The 22529-nt window shown below is 43.1% G+C and overlaps 1 protein-coding gene across 1 annotated transcript in view; it reads right to left on the bottom strand.

Annotated features, from left to right (window-relative positions):
• RHOQ (ras homolog family member Q) overlaps positions 1–21180 on the bottom strand; it is a 32187-nt gene extending 11007 nt beyond the window's left edge. The window contains exons 1-3 of the mRNA XM_048482692.1: positions 20485–21180; positions 19726–19784; positions 578–742 (exon numbers count right to left, since the gene is read on the bottom strand). Coding sequence (XP_048338649.1) covers positions 578–742; positions 19726–19784; positions 20485–20629 — 369 coding nt within the window. The 5' untranslated portion in view covers positions 20630–21180. The remainder of the gene's footprint in view (positions 1–577; positions 743–19725; positions 19785–20484) is intronic.
• Positions 21181–22529: the final 1349 nt, after the last annotated feature.

Genomic DNA, 22529 nt, shown 5'->3' on the forward strand with positions numbered 1-22529 from the left:
AATGTTAAGAGTTGGAAGGAATCTTGCAGGACCAAGAACCTAAATTGTTGTAGCAGCTAAGAACCTGAGCTGCAAGTCACCATGTCTCTGGTTTGAGTCTCACCAGGTGGTCCTGGGCAAAATGCTCCATTCTTTCTTAACTCTTCACTTCCCCTCTACCATATAAAGAATAGAAATACTGCCCTCACATCTAACATAAGGTCAGTGCTTTGGACATTCACATTCTAGAACACCATATAAATATAAGCATGATTGGAAGGCAAAAACTTTGTGGAAAAGATAAACTCTGTGAAGGAACCTGAACGGGAAAGAGAAAGGCGGTAACATGTCAGTGCTCTGGAAAGGCAGTCAAGGCAAACAGGAGAACTGGCAGAGCCAGTTAAGCAGGCAACAAACTGTTCAGTTTCACTTCAGATTTGGAGAGTGAAAATCACAGAAAGGGAATGAACAAGAAATAAAAAATAGAAAGACAAGGTCAAAACTATGAAGAGATTTAAAATGGAGGACCAGGAATTCATGCTGGATGCGGAAGAGGATCCTTCTACTTTTGTAAAACATGTAAAATATTCAGACCTACCTGGGTTCCAACTAACAAGAAGGGTACATTTGGGGCATATTCTTTCAGCTCTGGCACCCATTCCTCCTTCACGTTCTGAAAGGAAGCTGGATTTACCACAGAGAAGCAGATAAGGAAGACGTCAGTCATGGGGTAAGATAATGGTCTCAGGCGATCATAATCTTCCTGGGAAAAGAAATATGAACAACATTATTCAGTGCTAGTAGTTTTGGAGCAGTGCTTTGTCTGTTATAACTTCTGTTCCATAAATTCAGATGATCCCAAGTAGTACTGGAAGAAGGAAGCATCATGTGTATCTTATAAATACTCTGAAGGAAAAGCAAGACAGAAATGTGACAGATCATTGTGTCACTGTGTTCCTAACCTTAACTTGAACAATGCAGCACTGCAATTGAGTCTACAAACTGACTACTGTGATGGAGCTCCTAGGAGAAAGTATACACACAAAACAAGAAGATTGCAACCCTCATACACAGAAGCTCAACCTTAGCCTGAAATGATATATATATATGTCTTTGTCTTACTCTGCCTTTATACTAAAATTATCCAAAGCAGATTACAAAATAAAAACTAAGTTAAAAAATTCAACAAGAGGCAGTTAAATCAATGATAAATAGCAAATACCACTAAAATAGTAAGAACCATCAATCATCAAAACAAAAAAAACCCCAGCATTAGATAAATAGATTATAGCATGTCAGGGTCATTCATGTCATGTGTCAACAGATGTTCTCCAGAATTCAACAGTTTTTGTATATCTCCAGAAGGCCAAAACAAAGGAAGTTATGCAGTCCTAGTAGGGTTGCTAGCTACCCCAGTGGGAGTGGGGAATCCTCTGCCTCCAGTCAGTGTCAGTGATATGAGATAAAAATTTTAAAAATGACCATCAGTTGAGTCACTCCTGGGTAAACCTGATAGTCTGAACCCCAAACTCTTCAGCCTACCACACTGGCCCTCAGTTCAGGCTGGCTTGTCTAGTACAGGATGAGGTAAAGCCAGAAATGGTATAAGGGTGGGGAAAAGCAATTGAACAAAGCAGGGCACAAGTCACCATATTATAAAAAAGACATAAACAGTTGGGGCTGAAAATAATACAGTACACTTTGTGGCAAAGGATTTGTTTCAAAGAAAACAACTACCTGAAAAGTATTCATTTTCTTTCAGAATACAATAATTGAGATCAGGCTGTAGACAAGCAAACATTCATTGAGCACAATTAACCTATACACTTCACTGTGACTGGATGTTGTTGTACGTACCAGAAGCTTAAAAATTAATTAGATCAATGCCTGGATGCTATTAGCTAAAATTCAACTTCCATTATCCAAAAGACAGGATACCTGTGACAACCAAGCCCCTAGAGAAATGGAAATTCCTATCACTGTATGCTATCATGCTTTCTATCTATATCCAAAGCAGTGTCCCAGTCTGACTAAATGGGTTTTGCAGGTCTGTGAAAATACCAAGCCTGAAATGATATGAAAACCTACAAAAAACATATACCAGAGGCAAAAGGTGAATACGTATACATAACATGAAGAATGCCCCCATTTTCATACTGCTTTAAATGCTCTGAAAAATTACTATTGCTTATCTGCAGTCTGAGAAAAAATGCCAACCATTAAAGAACTATTAAACCTTTCATAAATTTCAAAAGAAGGTCAGTAACCAAACGCACACACACATATATGTTTGGGTTGTCTACCAATCTACCCTCTGCAGACAATATTCTCTGGTTAAGACAAAATACTTACAGCCAACTACCCCTCAAAAAAACAATGTCCTGATCCAACCGTGCGGTTTTTCTCAATGAATGGTTTTTCTACTTTTGTGTGTGTGTGCGTTTGTGTGTAGTAATTCTGACTGATTCCTCACTCTCACAACAGACCCCTCTTTGTCCCCTCTGCCGTCATGAGGAATGAAAGTGGAAGGGGGCTCAGTAAATAACAGCAAGAGGGAAGAGTGGGAAAGTCCTGATTTGCAAAGTCCACAGACATTTGGAAAGATAGCGGTGTATGCAATGTGTGGATCTCATTAATAGTGGTCAGGGAGCAATAGACAGAAAAATGAAATATACTGCCCATCTGGTGAGTAATTCATGCTAATTACTGGAAATATCAGAGAAACAGTCTTTTTTGGTAAGTGTGTGTGTGTCAAGTTGCCAAAATGTAAAATGAGAAGCTCATTTCACAACAGGAACCAGGATTCCATTAAGAGCAAGACAAATCATACAAGAGAGATGGCTGGAAAGGTTCCCCTTCACAGACTTGACCCTTTTCAAAAGTGAGAGGAAGAGGACGGAATTTCCTATGATGGCCAGGAATGCACACCCTCCAGCTTTTCAATGAAAAGACGGAAACTCCTGTGCATCAGAACGTGGGCCTAGGAACAGAATGTGGCAGCCCAAAGCGTGGTCCTGTGGGCAGTGACAAAACGAATACAGCACACAAGCTGAATATGAGAACTGAAGAGTGTGCCAGCAAATGGCTCCAGATAACAAGAGATGTTATATGCCATAAGCCTGCCTCTTGGGAGCAGTTTTAAAGGTGTCACTGCGATTTTGCAGTTTTTCAGGATCTAGCCTAAAAAGGGTGATCACAATCCAAACTAGGTGATGGCAGAAATCACACACACTCACACCCCTTCCCCAGTTCCGCAGAAAGAGGTTCAGTGTGTCCAGGCACCAAATCCTCTGTACACCTGTTTATATCTCATTGCGATCCCTCCTCTATAGGGTTTTTCTCCTAGCTAAGCATGCTTCTTTCCCAGAGTCAGCTGACAAGTAAAACACTGAAGGAGAGAAAGTGTATGAAGGTAAGCCAGGGGAGGGGAGGGAGGGGGGAGGGAATTCGGGAGTTTCTTACTTGCATTCCTCTTTTATTGTTCAGAGGGCTTACCCCATTCCCATCCCTCTGTTTCTGCGCAACTGGGGGGGGAAGTCTTCTTGTTGAATTCACAGAGCTGTCACTGTTGCGTCCAGCTTGGCCCTTAGACTCTTTTGTTCCATTTTTATGACGTTCCAGTTGAAGAATGCTTTATGTGGGAGCGCAACTGGTAGTTAAATGTATAATAGCGTGTTTTTGGAAGAAAAAGAAATGTCAGCTATGGAAGTGTGGTTTGCTGGGGGAAACCCTAATCATGGACAAACTCAAAGAACTACCAAGGCTTGACCTCTTTTCTTCTCTGTATGACACATGTCTCCCAATCTTGCAAAATATAATAATCTTAACTATGTTGTTGCAATGCTTTTGACAAAATCATAAGAGCAGCCTTCAGGATTGGACGAAAGGGCAATCGAGTCTGGCATTTTTTAATAAGCAGAGAGGCTTACAAGCATTACAAGAAAGTAAATAACCTCCCCCCATGGGATCTAAGATCTTATGCAGCATAATCAGAGCTTTTCCACTTTCCTCCTCCTGTTTCAGTCTTCCATGGCCCCCTAAACTGTGAGAAAGTAAAATCCCAGAAACACCAATATGGTTGGGGGGCAACTGCAAGTGAGAGCACAACTAGGCAAAATTAGTCCTCTCCCCTTTCCATAAGTGGAAGTACCTAGCACAAGTGGAAGGGTGGGGGTCAGGATCCAAGTCTGAATATTTAGAGGTACACAGTCTTTATACAAGTTTGATTTAGAAAGTTTGTTTTTATAGCCCATTTTTCTCTTCCTTTCAAGGTGTCTCAAAGCAGCTTACATTCATCTTCACTTCCCCTCCCCACAAAAGACACCTTGTGAGGTAGGTGAGGCCAAAGAGTGGCCCTAAGTCAACCAGCAGGCTTCATGCGGAGGAGTGGGCAATTAAACCTGGTTCTCCAGAATGGTATAGTATTGCCCAGTCTTGTCAGCTCTTGGAAGCTAAGTTTGGTTGGTATTTGGAAGGGAGACCTCCAAGAAGGACTCTGCCAGAAGAAGGCAATGGCAAACCACCTCTGCTTCATCAACTACCTTTGAAACCCCAGTCTGAGGTCACTATGAGTTAGCTATGACTTGACGATGCTTTATGCACAGAGAGATATTTACAAAGGGCTGTGCAAGTGATCAGCTTCCCATCTCTCTGCTTTGGGGATATTCTGTAGGCAGGGCACCCACAATCTCTCAAGCGTCTCTGCTTGAAGGTATAGGAGCTAGAAACTTGTTTTATTTTTTAATGACAAAAAAGCTGTTAAACTTCTATACAGAGGAAACTGAATTTTGCCAACACTATATTCTGTGCCTTTTCTGTGTGGCATAAACAAAGCCATCAGCTCAGGTAGTGTCATTTTAACTAATAAATGCAAACAAAAAAAATTCAGTGTTTTCAGGCATCAAACTGGTTCCTGATCCAAGAAACTCTCACCCTAAAACTGAGCCACAGACAGGCATATACACAAGATTTTATTTGCAGCTTCAAAAAGGGAGTGGGCTTTTTGAGGCATGAAAAATATTTGAAGAACTTGAGTGGAATATCTTGAACACGTAGAATGGATGGGAGGGAAAAACCGACACAATTCAGAGAAGTTGTCCAAGGAGAAGCCACGTTAAAAACATGCACCTGTACTCCTTGGCCTGGAAACAAAGTGGTCTGTTGCCATAGCAGCCTTAGAAATAGGACAGAGTGGGGGATAGGGATGAAACATCTGGAAAATTAGAATTGGAAAAAACTTTAAAGCTGTAAGGGCTGGAATGACCATTGGAGCATGAAAACGCCTGAGACCAAGGCAGGGTGGAAACAGGGCTTGCAATAGCAGTGTGTTGAAGGTCCCTCTCTTTCATGGTCTCAAGTTGTAATGTGCAAAAGAAGTAAACCTGCAAGGTACAGAGATAATTTGGAAGTAGTTTATCATAACAATGTCCTATTTTGGGAACATTGAGGCAGAAAAGCAGCACAGAAGCCAACTAAAATAAATAAGACTCCTCTTGTGCTGAAATGTTATGGCTGGACCTGAAGAACCACTATACTGAGGCAAAGTTGGATTTGGACAGTCAGGAGGCAACTGATGGTAATACAAAATCTATTGATTAGATTCTGACCTCCAAGGAGCTCAGGGGCAGCCCTCACACCTTCCCTAATTTTATCCTCATGACATGACAAACCTGTGAGAGACCTTCTGGAAATGTTTGTTTTTGCATGAGGGTAGATCATGTGGATTACAACATGCTGCTGTGAATAACTTATTCCGTGATGAGGTTTGTGAAGTAGAAGTTGAAGAAGAATCTGGATTTGTACTCCCGCTTTCTCTGCTACAAACAGACTCAAAGGGGCTTACAGACTCCTTTCCCTTTCTCTCCCCTTATGACGTAAGTGGGGCTGAGGGAGTTCTGAATGAACTATGATTAGCCCAAGGAATGTAGGAGTGGGGAAACAAATCTGGTTCACCAGATAAGACTCCACACTCACGTGGAGGAGTGAGGAATCAAACACGGTTCTCCAGATTAGAGTCCAACTGCTCTTAACCACTACACCACGAAAAATCGTGCAATCCTTACAAATCAACAACTGATGGAGGTAGCTTGTACAACCTTGACACCATTTCAGCCAGATTTTAAACGACTCACAGGAAAGATAGAGATTTACAATATTTCTACTAGCATTAATAGTAACTATCTCTACCTATTTTTCTCTATGTTTTGACCAGCTACTTAGGGTCTTAGACAAAGAAGTATCATTAATAATATTTGCTTTTACTCCTTTATTATCATTTTTGTCAATCTCATTTAATGTTAATAAAATTACATATATGAATAGTTATTATGCATGTAAATTTCTTAACATTTATTTTTATTTTTATTTATTCATTAGATTTCCAGACTGCCCTTTCCCAAAGGACTCAGGTTTGGTACAAAGTGTACATGTAACACTTAAAACTGTGTGTAATATTTGTTCATGCCTTGTGGCTCTCAAACATCTGAAGTTTACTCTATGTTAAGCAAGTTATTTTAAGCATGTCTGACCACCCCTTGTCTGCTTTGACTGGCTGCAACTCTCCAAGGTCACAGGCAGAAGAAGGCCTTTCCCAACAACAGATTATTTAACTGGGGATGCAAAGGAATGAACCTTCTACAAGCAAAGAGTTGGCACAATACATACATCCTGGTTCACATTAACTTTTTCTGTAGGGTACCCACATAGTAAGACTCATAAGGAACTCTACTGGATCTGACCAACAGTCCATTCTAGTCCAGTATCCTATTTCACGCAGCACCCAATAAGCTGCCTTGGGGAAAGGGGGGGGCAACAAACAGGACACAGAGGCCAAGGCCTTCCCCTGATGTTGCCTCCTAGGACTGGCTTATGCTGGTATTAGTAAACAGAATGAAAACAGCAGCCACAGCAGCTGTTTCCTTGGGCTTCATTTTACATAACAAGCATGTGCCCATGAAGTTAAAGGAAGCATAACTGCAAGCAAAACACACAAACAAAAGGAGGGAAGTTCTTCAAATCTGATGCTGCAGAAGGGAGGGGGCAGAGCAGGCAAGCTTGAAACTGGCCACTGAGGAGCCATCTGGCATGCCTCTAATTTTTCTGCACTTCTATGAGCTCTGAACTTGTAAACAGAGAAATCACTAGAATTAAAGCTGGATGAGTGACTTGAAGCATCCACACCAAAGAGTAGGGGACAGACTTTTTAGGTTAGTTTCTTCAGTCTACATCTGTTTTTTCCTTGTAATTAAAGTAGGCATGTCAAGAAGCATTGAATGTGTACTTTTAAAGGCAACCTTGCAACTTTAAATGTCAGCTCAGACAAAACACACATTAAACCATGGGAGTTCAGGCAACCCTACAGCCATTAAATGTACTGTGCAAGGACAGTGTTTTGCAATCAATACTTTCTCTGATTGTACACATCAGAGAAGGGCGGTGTCTTTCACTGAGAGCTGAGAAATAAAGTTTGTCTAATAATTCAATGACTCACTCATTTGGCCGAGAAAACCGCTACTCTCTAGGCTTCAGCACCTGCTGGATTGAGTGGTATCACTAAAACATCTACACCCTCTCCTTTCATGAGTGTCTGTAAAACCACAAGGGCCAGAACCTCAACGGTTGTTCCTCTTGTAACACATGACACCATAAAATGTAACTAAAGATCCAAAGATACCAAATGCAATAATTGCCAGTCCTGCTGGAAAATGTATGTTATCAGGGGGCTTGGGTCTACTGTGCCTTATCTACCATCCTCAGATTGAGTTTTTTCCTGTTCTAACTGTATTCCTCCACCATCCTTGCACCTGTCTTGCTATCATTACCAATGGTCTTCTTGCTATGCTATCTGCTCCATGATCCTTCCAGCCTCCCACTTCTGTTCCCAAAATTGGAATCCTAAATACTGGGCTTCGAAGAGTTTAACCCCTGCTAATGACTGCACTAGAAATATAGCATTCCTTTCCCACCAGTCGGTTCTGGACAATTTGGGTTGTGACCCAGTTTGATGAATTTGCTTGACTTCGGACTGAAAAACTTCCTAAGAGAAGCCCATCTTCACTGTCTCAATAGTAGCTCTGTCAAGGCAGCCAACAGTTAGGATGCTTTATGGTAGATGCTTGGAACAATTCAACATTAAACCCAGCCCAATATCTTTTCTGAATCCCCTCCTTTGTCATATGTTGGGTTAGATCCACTTGAGAACATTGAGGATGATGGATATTTCTCCAGAGCACATCCAACTCATACCATTTGAAGGCCTTGCAAAGCCATCTTCGTTCCTGCATCATAGAACAGCCAGCACAGGACAATAAAGATACCTGCCCTAGAGGAGCAGGAGCACAAAATGAGGTCAAAAATAATGTTACATACTAACACATTAAAATATGAAAGAGTTTAGAATTGTCGGAAACGCTTTCAGTGTGATAGATGAAAAGCCAAATGTAAGCTTCCATATGAAGTTGCGGGACGCAGCAGGCCAGGCAGATGGGCACCATTTCATATGAACGGCCACTAAGTCTGTAGATTGATTCATTTAATTCACTACTGTCCAGTCTGACTTTTCACAATTCTCCCTTCCTGTTGCAGACCTGCAACTCCTTCTCATGCTGTTCTTATCGGGGGGGGGGGGGGGGGGGGCTATCCCACAGGAGCAGTATTTGGTGGATACCTTTGGACTGCTGCAGAAAGGCAGAAGTTCCATTTCACTGACAGAAATCTCTTCGGCAGTGTTGTACCTTTCTGTGTTATTGGGAATTTCCAAATAAGAAGACTCCCCCATCAAGCCCCCCACCTTCTCCTGTGAAACAAGACAGGAATACCAATATTTCAGCTTCCAGTGTGTCCTGGGCCTGCAGTCTGACACAGTAAAGCATATTCATTCAGCCACTGATTGGTGATAAAGGAGACAGAGAAGACTGGCGATTCAATCAAGCCCCAGAGGGTTCAGTTTAGGAGGGCTAATTTCTCATGCACAGATGGATAGAAATAGGACTGCCCCAAGCACTGGTGTGGCTCTTCCTCTGTTCCTGGCAATCTACCCCAGAGAAAGTAAGTAGCAGTTAGTTGCTGCCTCTATTCTTCATTTAAGGCTGCAACCCAAGGCACACTTACCCCAAAGTAAACCTAAATGAACACTGTGGGACTTCCTTCTGAATAGACATGCACAGGATTGCATATAATCTATTAGTCCTGTTCTGAATTTCTTTCAGGACACCAGGATGATTTTTAAAAGAGAAAGCCTCTCTTATATTGGAGGGAAGGATCTAGTGAAGATCACAAAAGATTTGCACACTCCAAGGAAAGAGGCCCGGGTTTTGTAATCACTACCTTGGGAACCATCTGTTGCTCTCACAGTTTATGGCCAAGGATTCATGAGAGAAGGCTCTCAATCAGAACCATCTGTTTTTAGAAGGGGAACCAAAAATAGATATTGGTCAGAGCTGCTGAAGAAAGCCAACCGTCCTGTGTGGAAGGGTAGCCATTAGCAGGGCTAAAATGGGTACATGAGCAGAGGCATATCACAGCTTGAGGTTGGCTGCTTGGGGAGGGGAGGGTCCCGGTTACTGTTCCACATTATAATCTCTTTCCACAGTAGTGCCGGCTAATGAGAGCCTGCTCAAATCTCTTGTTGGGATGAAGTGCCACTCGTGGCAGTGTGTGTGTGTGTGTGTGTGTGTGTGTGGGAGGGGGGAGACGTGCAGAGATTTCTTTCTCAGATATCTTTTAAGGACCCAAGGAAAGGCCACGCCACATAGAGAACATATAACTTCTACATTCGAAACTGGGTTTGTACAATACATTTCTACATATAAATCAAATGTATAGTGAAAGGCTAAAACCTGGAGTGGAGGGGGGAGAAGGTCTCTGTGTAATCTAAGCTAAAGAGGTTTTAAAATATTTAGCTGTTTTATGCAAATGGAAACAAGAATGCAGAATTGTGTGATTGGCATAAATTATGCAAATTAATGAGTCTGGATAACGCAACGAGCTACACAGGATATTAAACAATTGGACTCCTGTTCTGAATATCAAAGCACGGCTCATCATTTCCTTAGACTCCCAAAGTTACAACAAGGCATTTTCCACACACTTTCAAACAATTCAGAAAATAGGAAAGCTTGAAACTCTCTGAAATCTGAATTCTGCAGCCATTGCCACATTCTGTGGCTTTCCTGCTTTTTGATGGAATTGTAGCACTCATAGTCAACCCTGGACAAGACAGATAATATCAACCCTGGCAGCAGTTCACTGGGACAGTTGGCAAAGATGCTGGTGGCTTCAAGTCTGTTTACCATTCATAATGGGAAATACTGCAATCAATCTCTAATTACTAGTTATTTTCAAACAAGTTATGCATCCTAAGTCTTCTGAAACAAATTTCCCAAGCCTTTAAGAGAAATCTTTCGAAAGCCTTAAATTCCACACAGAGCATAACGCTTTGTCTTTCTTCTCTCCAACACTTCGCAGTAAAGACACAGACAGACAAGTAGGGGTGCTGCTTCAGTTTTACATTATATCACAATAATATTAAAGTAGTCCCCTCTGTGGAGAGAAGTGATGTCTCATCATATCTATTCATATCTATGCAAGTTCAGACTAATGATTGCAATGCATTTTAAGTGGGGCTGCCCTTGAAGATAGTTTAGAAGTTGCAACTACTGCAGAATGTTGCAGATTGCCTGTTAGTTGTTTTGAGCAGGTAGAAATGCATTTACCTTTAGTTTTCTGCCAACTCCCCTAGCTGCACTTAGTGTGGTAGTTCTTCTATCTAAAGCCTTTCATAACCTGGTTTTGCACCTCATTAAGTGCACCACGTCCTGGCCGAAGACCTTTTAAAATCTGCACCAAAATCTAGTTCTGAATGTCCTGATTTTGACTAATGCAGCTCAGATGTCAGCAGTGAGAAGTTGCACCTTCTATGCAATTGTCCCAGATTATGGAATTACACCTCCAGAGGTTTGTCACTGTTGATCCTTCCTGGTTTTTAGACACCTTTAGATGCATGTGTTCCAGAAAGTCTGTGTGTATGGAGTTAGAATTGTACTTTGTCTGAAGCAGTGATGTTGCTGTTCTGGATTTTAATGTTTAGAGTTTTAATGTCTATTTGCTGGATTTTACAAGGTTGTTAAGCTCTAAATGCAGTGATACTGCAGATGAAATGTTTTACTATGTACAAAAGTGTCATTAATGGTGTACCTGCCCAAAATGTTGCCCAGGGCAAGTACTAAAATTGCCTAACCCCCAAATTGCGGCAGGTAGGCGAGTGGCAGGGGAACAGCAGAAGCATCAGATGAGTAACAAAAGCAGCAGGTGAGCAACCGGGGGTGGCAGAAACAGTGGATGAGCAGAAGGATGGCAGAAACAGTGGGTGAACAGGGGGGTATAGAAGTGACAGATGAGTGATGGAGGTGGCAGAAGCAACAGGCAAGCAGCAAAAGCAGCCAGCAAGTGGTGTTGGATGGCAGAAGCAGCCAGTGAGGGGCAGAAGCAGCAGGTGAGCAGCAGCAAAAGTGGAGGGCAAGTGGCAGAAGCAGCGGGTGAGTGGTGAGAGATGGCAGAAGTGGCAGGTGGGCGGGTGGGGGTTCAGGAGCCTCCTAGAGGGAGGATGGGGGGACCGGCTTAATTTTCCCCCCATGTGACTGTTGAAAGTGGTGCCCCCTCTGTCCCCCCTAGATACACCATTTCCATTAAATCACAACTGATTTAAAGCCTCAACAAGGTAAGAAAGAAGCAAATATAATTTGCCTTCCTCTTCAGAGTCTTCCTTGGTGATCTACCATCCAATTCTGCTTCCAATATCTGATGAGATTGGGATAGCCTTACCTCCCTGAAATGTTTTACTGAAAAGCTATAATATTTACCAAATACTCCACACCCCTCTATAGGTTTTGAATAATAAACTATCCACTGTGATCAATGGTTCAGTTCAGACATAACAACAAATCATGGTTTGTTGCTATGTGGATGAATGTCCTTTTAACTAATAAATTATTTCTACTTTCATAGCAATCTTGAGTTTGCAGTTACATTTAAACCAGGAAACCATGTTTTGTTATTTTCCTGCAAGCCAGGATTCAAATAGTGGCTCAGGGTACGAGGAGCTAGGTGGGTTCAGTAGACAGAGGACAAAATGGGCCAGCTAAAGGAGGTAGGAGGAAGTATCTGCCTGGGACCCACTAGAAACTGGGTAGAAAAGAAGCCAGTTTGACCAAAGCTCTCTACATTGAAACCCAGAATTCTCCTGAACTGAGATGATGACATTGCTGGTCAAGAGGCCTCAACTATCACTGGGCCAGAACTGAGGGGCATAGCTACTGCGAGCATTAACCCTGCCAGAAGATGAGGGGGCCAAGATCAGCTTGAAGGATCTCAGCAATGGCAGTGGGCCTAAGAACTTGGATAAAGGAAGGTGGAAGTAATCAAGAAAAACAACAACAGCCAGGCTGAAGGGGTACAGTTAACCTCAGAAACCACTGACTAGAACTGAACTAATAAAAAGGGCTATCTGGCAATTCTTGAGTGTTGACTTATCTTTGACAACATGAATGCACCATAGTATGTCTCTGAGGAGATGGGGCCCTTGACCATAGGGGTATCACACATCCCTTCTGGAAGGGGTTTTTTGTGGGGAGGGGACTACTGCCAAAGGGGACAGAATTGCTCTGGCTACACTTCAGTTACTCTCACTGGCATCACTGAAATTAATATATGACACCTAATTGTCAGGTATCATATATTAATTAGTTACAATATATATAAGGATACGATACCTAAGTTAGGATCATCTGCATTTCTAGTTCGGGAACAATGTCCTCATGACTGGGTTGGGATCACACTAGGAAGGGAAAAGAAACCCTAACCAGGAAAACAATGTACCAAAACAGCAATAGAGGAGGAAATAATGGCAATTAACAGCTTCAAAAATGGTGACTATTTATACATTTGTTCTCTTACACTGAACCATGAAAGAGCATAGTTTGGTTCAAAAGACTGGAACAGAATTTCTTCCAGTTAATCGCCTTCCTACCTCTGCATGGACCAAATCACAAAAAGTGCTACCACCTCATTTGCTTGTGTAAACCGAAGTGACAATAGTCAGAGTTAACAGAAGGCTAACAGAGTTAACAGAATCTCCTAATGTAGGCTACTACTGAAAAAAAATGTAGTTAACAGAGTTAACAGAACCTCCTAATGTAGGCTACTACTGAAAAAAAATGTGAGATTTTAGGTTGAAAAGGAGCAAGGAAAGCAGAACCAGTAACTGACTGTGAGGAATCTATCCCAGAATGTGTGTAAAAGTGAGCCCCCTGACCCAGCCTGGCCTCACAGTAATAAAACCTCATGACAAAATCAGCAGTTGGAAAGTAATGAGCTGCAATCTAAAACTGTACAGGAAACTCAGCTTGTCCTACAACTGGCTTTCAACTTGTCTTGTGACCTTACAGATCACTTGACCCCAGTGGTTTGGTTTTATCTTCTATCATGGGACAAGCATTTTAACTTGCAAAATGTGTTCGTTCTCCCTAGGTTTACTCAAGCTAAGTGGCTCACTGGGTCAGCCCATCGATCTATTCCTGTAGAACAGGAACTTTTCCCAGATAGGATACTTTCCCCAGATGTGATGCTGTTGGGAAGCCGTCTCTCCCTGCTCAACTTCCCCATAACATTGCAGTCCACAGACTTCTTAGGTTTACCCAGTTTTTCTTGATCTTTCCCAAACCTGCTTTGGTGAGGCGTTTTCAGAAAGTGCACAGCAAAGCCTGGAAGGCTGCTGTGGGGGCAGGAAAGTCCAGATTTTCTCAGTCCCACCCACACAATAGCCATGTCCTCTGCTCCAGTCCTGAGTGTAATCATTCACACCCCCATGTCCCCACATGTCACAGGGGACTTTTTAAAGGACTTTGAAAACTGCATATTTATATAATGCCATATCAATGGCTGATTCCATACACACAAATAGAATGTTTTGAGGCTGAAATATAAAACATTTCCTGTTGGACTTGTGCACAGCTTTTTCTTCAAAGCATTTGGAAGACTTTTTATTTTTCCTTGAAACATTTTGAAAACACTAAACAGTGTTTCCTTTCCTCTGAGATGTTTTCAAAATGTTCCCTGCTTGCTGTGAAGAAAGCAGGAAACGTTTTATTTTTCCCACCCAATTTACCACTTACATTTTCTCAACAGCCCACACCCGCCATTTGTGCTGCTGCAGAGATTCTCTGCGCCACTGGCCATTTGCTGAAGGTTTCTGATGGTGATTTCCTTGGCTTTCAGCTCATCCACCTGTGATTTCACTGTATAAAGTACATAAAGTTAGTTTGGACTGGCGATCTCACGTGCATGTCGTTTTTCCTTTTTTCTTGTTTCCTTTTTTTTGTCATATTGAATCATCATAGCTTCAACGATATCTCATTGAAAACAAAAATAAGAAAAACGACATGTGCATAGGATCACTAGTCCAAACTAACTTTATTCATGAACTTAATACAGTGAAATCACAGGTGGAGGAGCTGCAAGCAAAGGAAACCTCCATTGGAAACCTTCAGCAAATGGCTGGAGGAACAGAGAATCCCTGCAGCATCACAAAATGGTGAGCACAACAAAATGAAATTGACAAGCTTCAGTCAGGCAGCAGCTGGAAAAAAAAGAACTGTTTTGGCCTGAAATGCTTTATTTTCCCACACTGTGCGGGAGGAAAAAAGCCCAAAAGGTTTTTTTTAAAACCTCCACAAGATATTTAAATGTTCTGTGTGGAATGGGCCAATATGTCAATTCCCAGTTTAAAAATCCTTGAAATGCCCCCACAGTAGCGTGTGTGTGTGTGTGGGGGGGGGGGGGGATACAGCCACCATTAGGACTGGGACAGGGAAAATGTAGAGCAATCTGCCACCTGGGAGGCCTGGTGTTTTTGTGGTGAATTGGAACATGAAGTGACAATAAGGATTGACCAGAAAAGGATTGCCATGCGTAAGTCTTCCTGAACCCCTGCTCAGTAGTGGGATTCAAATAATTTAATAACTGGTTGTTTACAAGCACCATTTTAACAACCAGTTCTGCCAAAGTGGTGCGAACCTGCTGAATCCCACCACTGGCCCTGCTCCCAAAGACTGAGGAGAAGATACTGCCCTTTTCAGAGTGAACACACTGATCACTCCCTCAATTCAACCTAAATGAAAACATCAAGCTTTTTTCCTGCTATCACATACTGGTAAGAGATTAAATGGACATATGGGAAGCAAGTGAAGCCTAGTGATGAAATGTTTGATCTGTAATTAAGAAGCCACAAACCTGCCAAATGACCCCAGGCAAGCCACAGGTCCTCAGTCCGCCCCTTAAGTACGATTAATTATTATTTGACAATGACTAAATGCTGATGTCATAGCTCCTCTGGTGGGTACGTTTCTGTGAGGCCTTGCTTTGCTTTGCCTTGTTTTGCCTTGCCTTCTTTTCTTTCCTTTTTTTAATTACAGCCTAAGGACAGGAGGACAGAAGCAAGGCTAAAGTAACATTTGATCAGTCTTAAGAGTTCAACTGTGGGTCTAAACCAGTGGTGGCAAACCTTTGGCACTCCAGATGTTATGGACTACAATTCCCATCAGCCCCTGCCAGCAATTGGCCATGCTGGCAGGGGCTGATGGGAATTGTAGTCCATAACATCTGGAGTGCCAAAGGTTTGCCACCACAGGTCTAAACAGACCTGAAAGAAATTACAAATCGCCATCAGTCCCTTAAAAGTAAATTGCATTCACAGCAGAAATTCAAATCAGGGTCACCTGGGAATGGAAGAGGGAATTTAAGCCCCCTTCAACTTGATTTCACAAACTGAAATCAAATTTTCTGTACTAGCAATTTGAAAAGGTAGAATGGCAGGTTTGCTAGCAAGATTAGGTCTAAGGATCATGACCCAAAAATCTGTTTTCTTCTCCTGCCCCCACTTTTAAGAATTGTAATTTGTAGCTTGGCTAAGAGTTCTAGTGAGCTCAAAAAGCCTGCACAATGTTTTGTGTCATTTGGTTGATTCCAAATAAAAGATATGACAAGAATTTTAGTGTGCTTTTTGTTCTTTTAAAAAAAGCCATCTGTCACCCTTTAAAATTGCTAATGACAGCATGGAGAACCAAATTTGAATTAGCAAACTTGATCAAGTGTTCAATGGTTACATCACCTTCTCCCTTCCTGCATGCCCCAATCCCTTTAACAGGCTGATGGAGTTCCATGATATCTGTTTTGGTAACAAACAACACTATTTCCAGTGCCTTCTTAGTTTATCGATTTATTTAAAATACTTGTATCCCACTTCCCCCTCCCCAAAAAAGTTATTCAAAATGGCTCACATCAATACCATAAAAATACAACAGAAATCAGTAGCAACCACCATTCAAAAGAATGAAAAGTTTTTAGAAGCAGAATATTTATGTATCGATGATGCAACAGCAGAAGAAAATAAAAATAGCATAATCAGATGGCTTTAACTAAAGTAAATTTAAAAGAGCAGGCTGAAAACAGGTAACTTGAACACAAAACTCCAAAAATCTGTGGCCTGAATGCCACCCAAGGTGACAGTAAACTTCTTTGGGAAGGGAGTTCCAGAGACATGAAGTCACAACTGAGGAGGTCCTATGCTTGGTCACTTTCTATCTCACTGCTGCTGAAGCAAGCACCCGGAAAAGAGTCTCCAATGATAACAGGCAGATTCATACTGAAGGTACATATGTATGTATGTACGTATGTATGCATTTGGAATTAGTATCCCGCTCTTCCTGACTTAATGGCCAGGCTCAGCATGGCATCATATTAAAATAATCAACAAGGTTAAAATAATAACACTGAAACATTGAAATTTCTACTCTGGACGGAATTAATTCTTTAGAACAATCTGGAAGTACCAACAGGCTATCCCAGACAACCAAACTAATACCCTCCTGACCCACCTTATTTTAGATGTATTATCAAATAGGGAAGAGGGAGCAGGAAAGGAGTGGTTTGGGAGGCAAGCAATGTTGGAAAAGTCATTGATGCTTCAACCAAAAGCCTGGTAGAACTTTTCTGTCTTGCAGGCCTTGCGGAGCTGAGTTAGGTCCCACAGGGCCCTGGTCTTGACTGACAGAGAGTTCCACCATGTTGGGGTCAGGGCTGAAAAAGCCCTGGCTTTGGTCAAGGCCAGCCAGACATTCTTGGGGTGAGAGACCACCAGGAGGTTACTTCTGGGGGAATGCAATATTCTCCAGAGGCAGTATTGGGAGAGGTGGTCCAGTAGATGTAACAGTTCCAGACCACCCAAGACCTTGATGGTTAATACCAAAACCTTGAACATGATCCAGAATTCAACTGGTAACCAGTGCAGATGGCAAAGCACAAGTTGAATATGTGCTGACTGGGGTCCCTGTAAGGACCCTTGCCACTGTATTCTGAACCATTGTAACTTCTGGAGCAATCTCAAGGGCAGTCCAGGATAGAGAAGTTGCAGTAATCCAGCCTTGAGGTGACCATTTCATGGATCACTGTAGATAGGTCCATGTGTGACAGGTGGGGACCAACTGTCCAGCCTAGCAAAGATGGAAAAAGGCCACCTTGGCCATATGGCCTGGCCCTCCATTGATGACATAATGATGGCATGCTTTTAGCTTTATAGTGATGACACATTAAAGCTAGGGGATTCTCCATCAGCAAAAGCAATTTTACTTTGCTTAGTTACATCTGAGGAAGCTCAAATAGAAACTCCCCTTGATTTAGGGCAGTGGTTCTCAACCTTCCTAATGCCGCAACCCTTTAATACAGTTCCTCATCTTGTGGTGACCCCCAACCCTAACATTTACCCATTTTACAGATGGAGAACACTGATGCAGAGAGTCTTAGGCGACCCCTGTGAAAGGGTCGTTCGACCCCCAAAGGGGTTCCAACCCCCAGGTTGAGAACCACTGATTTAGGGGGATGATCAATTCGAAAGGTTCAGCACTCCAGCCATAGCGGGTTACCTCCAAACTCACATCCAGTTTCTCTCTAACTTCCCTGTAGGTGACATCTACATACAAATAGGTAAATGTACTAACAACCCTTTTATTACATCAAGAACAGTGACAAACCAGAATGCTGGTTCATCAAGTCTGAAGTTGCTCTACTAACACCACCTCTTTAAGGTCTCAGTTAGTGAGTTTTCTTAGCACCATTACATGAGATCCTTTTAAACTAGTGTTGCCTTAGAGGAAAACTAAGAGCTCTACCATTAAATAGAGGCCTCTCTTATAAACGCTCAGTAGGAGTCTTTGAAGATCCAACTATTACAGGTTTCCTAAGAACACAAAAGTCAATTACCCCATGAGGGCCATTCAGAACACTTTCTAGTATATGACTTCAAGTAACTGCTATCTCTATTTTTTTAATGGTTTGGAAGAGTCTGTCTTCCCATGTGCTCTTCTGGACAGCCTAATTAAGGACCACAGTCTCTTGCAGTTTTGCTGAACATCCTACTGCTTTTTTCAATGTTTACTTAATGGTTCAGCAGGTGAAACTATGAAAGTTTAAAGCATGCATGACAATGAAGAAAGGTTTGACTACATAACTGCAATGTGAGCCATTAAGGTTTAGACAACAAATTAAAACAACTCCCTAATTATCTTTAATGTTTGCCTCCAGAATTTTTTTAAAACCGATGTCTAATTCCATATGGTTTGATCTTTATTTTTAATGTAAAAAAAATCTTATTTAAACCACTTATAATTTAAACAACTTTGTATCCGGGATTCCTGCAAAGAGCAGATCTATTCATCTCAACATTTTCTTATTTCTCATACATGATTCAGATATATTAGGCTGAACTATATTTGGTTACATCAAGTAATGAGGCTATTCTATGATACACAAATATCAGAGGAGCAGTTAACTGATTTTTCAAATGTGTTTTACTTGGGCCATTTCAGAGCTCTACCTGTTTGATGAGAACATCTGCAATTAAAGCACCCTGGAAAGATGCTGTGCTAATTTGCAATCAGGTATTGCAAAAGCCAGGTACAAATATGTCTAAAATAATGCAAAAACTGGCAAGCACTGAGAGGGAGTCTGTTATTCTTGCAGCTCATTATATCAGATCTGGAAGTGAGAGCAGCAATTTGGGATTTCCGGTTTGCTGGAGCAGATGTGCTTACACCAGAAGAGATGCTCCCTGTCTGGTGCCCTCCAGAACTATTCACCCATTCCTTTGCAAAGGTTTTGACTCGGAGGATGATTTCAGGGTAGAAAGTGATGCGTCCCTGGGCTGCAATAAACACAGTCAGACAAAATGCCTTCCCATAACATTAGATGATGCCATTATTCACCAATCAGAGCCGGAGGTTTGTGTTGCCCATTCTCCAATGAGGAGAAAGGCAGAACTCAAAAGAAGACCCAGCCATTTGGAACTAAAAATAAAGTCTCTCATGGCTGGTTGTTTTCACTGTGGGATAGGAGTTTGAACAGGACATTAAGGGAACTGATTTTATCACTGCTTTTAAAATTGGGATGGGGAGTACTCTAGGAAGCAGTATTTCCCCCCCTCAGATGTCTGTGACAAGGCAGGCAAGGAGGTGTTTATGGCAAGCAGCTGTGGTGAGACTCCCCAACATAAACAAACGTCTTTGAATAATTCAGTGTGGGCAAGTAAGCAGGAAAAGAACTAAAGCTTTGGGAAACACCATATGCTGCTCTTGCTGTTTCTCTTTTTGAAAAAAAAAATCCAATTTGGCTATCTGAAGGCGCCGGATCAGAAGTCCTTACCTGTCCCGCAGTGTCATACAGCCCAAGGAGATACTGCTTCCCACCAACAGTCACGCTGACTGCAAAACAAAGCAAAGAGAAAATGAAGCCCGACACCCCTGGAGAAGGCCAGCATGAGCCTGGTGGCTGCTCTCTTGCTCACTCTCTTTCCCTTCATCAAGAAGCAGCACGAGTGGTTTCAATTACTCCACCAGACTCAACAATAATCATAAAAAGCACAGACGTCTAAGGAAAAAAAGGGGGGAGGACCCAAAGCAAAACAGCTGCCTGCCCTTGTGTAGAATAGTGCAAAATAGTTTTCAAAAGCACTTTTGGGGGTAGAACAACTGTAAGGCAGCTGATTAAACCAAAGATGTCCCCCGGGTGCGGGTGCATGTTTGCCCACCACAATTTGGGGTAGACATCCAGTCAGCCCCCTTTTATCGTCCTCTCCCGGCCGTATCAGAACCATTACCCCCACCCCCACCCCCAATTCAACTGCATGGGCTGACAAGCACTCCAGCCAGTCCTTTCCGGCAGCTTTGGTTTTTGCAAAGGGGGTCAAGTAGCCCGGGGGAGAATCCAGGACAGCCCAGAAGATCCAGGAGAAGACAAGAGGAAGGAGAGCGTCAAGAGACGAAGGGCTGGAAATGGCAAAGTTTTTGCTGAAGTTCCTGCGTTGCTGGGGGGGTGGGGGGAGGACGGTGGCACAGCACTTACTCAGCACTTCCAAGCGAGACACGTCTCTCTCATCCCCCCCCCGCCCCCGCTCTTTCTCACCTGCGTAATGGTCAAAGACGGTGGGCACATACTCCTCCGGGAAGGCATCGTTGGCGTAGCTCATGAGCAGGCAAGTTTTGCCCACCGCTCCGTCTCCGACCACCACGCATTTCAGCATGACCGTCGCCCCCGTCCCGTTGGCCATGATGCTTCCAAGCAGATCGTCATTTTTTTTTTAAAAAAAATGTCTCTAAGTTCAATAAAAGGGTTCACCCGCCGAGCTGTGAAGGGCGACGATCCTTGTGCATTAAGTACTGGAGCCGGTCTCTTTCAGCAGGCGCCGCAAATCACTGAAGATGGCATTTCTCCTCCGCCTCGCCTCCCCTCCCCTCCAGTGCCAAATTTGGCTCGCAGGGATTTTCCTCCCGCTTGCCCCAGCTGGGCACGATGACACAATGTCTCATAAGCCTGGCAGCCCGGGCGCAACGGGAACTTCGAGCAGCAAAGCCCGCACCACTTCGGCCCGCCGTCTCCGGGATTCCACACCGCTTCGCGTGTGCCGTGTAAACCCTCCCTTCCGACAGAAAAAGGAGCGGAGCAAAAAACAAAAAAACAAAAAAAAACACCCGGCGGAGCAAGTGCAGCCCCACTTTACTTTCGTACTTCCCTTCCCCCAATTTGTCCAGGCTTCAGGCGGCACTTCTCCAAAACGGGGGGGGGGGGGGGGGCCAGCCCTGCAACCTCAGACTAGCTTGAGAGGAGGAAGGAGGAGCGACGCCAAATAGCTAAAGAGATGCACCCGCTCAGGGCTCCTCTCCAAAGAGCCTGCAGCGCAGAGAAACGTTCACAGCTTTTGCAAACCGCCTCCTCCCCTCGCCGGGGATGATGTAATCAATAAATACTAATCCCGGAATATGTTTCCACAGCGGGTGAGAAGGGGATCAGATCGATAGATAGATATTATTTTAGCATCGTGATTTCGTTATTTTGTTTGCTGGCAAGCGTGGTGCCTTGGCTACAATATATAAAGAGACGCATATGGAAACATATAGCAAAATGAAAAGGTGGAAGAGGTCATCTCTGGGAATGGAGAACTAAAATTTGGAACCACCCATAAATGTTCCTAAATTAAAGCAGCAAAAGGAACTGGTATTGAAAGTGTTTGTGTTATACCCTTGAATCTATCCCTTTTGTATCCGTCTCGGGAGCTGAGACCAGCATTTCTGGGGTTTCTTTTCTTTTATTACTGCAACAACCCGACCAAGTCGTTAGCCTGAGGGTGTGTAAGTGAAGCAAAGCAGTCCCAGGGAGTGAATGGGAAATCTGCACCCTGGCCTCTCCCCAAGACAGGTTCTTGCCAAGTTTGGGTTGGGGAATTCCTGGATATTGTGGGGGTGGAGCTTGGAGAGATCAGGGTTTGGGGAGGACAGGGACCACAGCGGGTACACATGCCACAGAGCCCACCCTCCAAAGAACCCATGTGCTGCAGAGGAACTGATCCCTGCCATTTGCAATTCTGGGCAATCTCCAGCCGCCACCTGGAGAACGGCAACCCTGTTATCACTCTCCATTGTAGGCTTGCCTGGTCCTCTGCACTTTGAGGATGAGGATTGTTGTTGCATGCACAGCTAGGAAATATATCATATAACCTTAACAAAAATGGATATATTTTTTTAAAAAACAAAAATTAATATGATAATGAAATGTGTGCTTCCTTAGCATATAGTATTCTCACACCGGCAGTGCTTCCATTGCCCGCTCAAACTGGGAACACTGCAAATGACAAGGAACAGCCATTATACTTTCTGTGCTCCACATTTTCATGAACTGTGAGAAGTCCAGGATTAGTGCTGCAGCCAGGGTGGTGTGCTAGACTTGGATCTGGGAGACTCAGGTTCACATCTCCACTCTGCCATAGGAGCTTGCTAGAATGTCTTGGCCAGTCATGCATTCCTGTGGTTCAGGAGGGGCTGTGGCTCAGTGGCAGAGCATCTGCTTGGCATGCAAGTGACCCCGGGTTCAAGCCTTAACACCTCCAGTTAAAAAGATCAGATAGTAGGTGATGTGAAAGATCACTCTGTGAGATCCTGGAGAGCAGCTGCCAG

The sequence above is a fragment of the Sphaerodactylus townsendi genome, linkage group LG01, assembly GCF_021028975.2.
Source record: "Sphaerodactylus townsendi isolate TG3544 linkage group LG01, MPM_Stown_v2.3, whole genome shotgun sequence".
Taxonomy (NCBI): domain Eukaryota; kingdom Metazoa; phylum Chordata; class Lepidosauria; order Squamata; family Sphaerodactylidae; genus Sphaerodactylus; species Sphaerodactylus townsendi.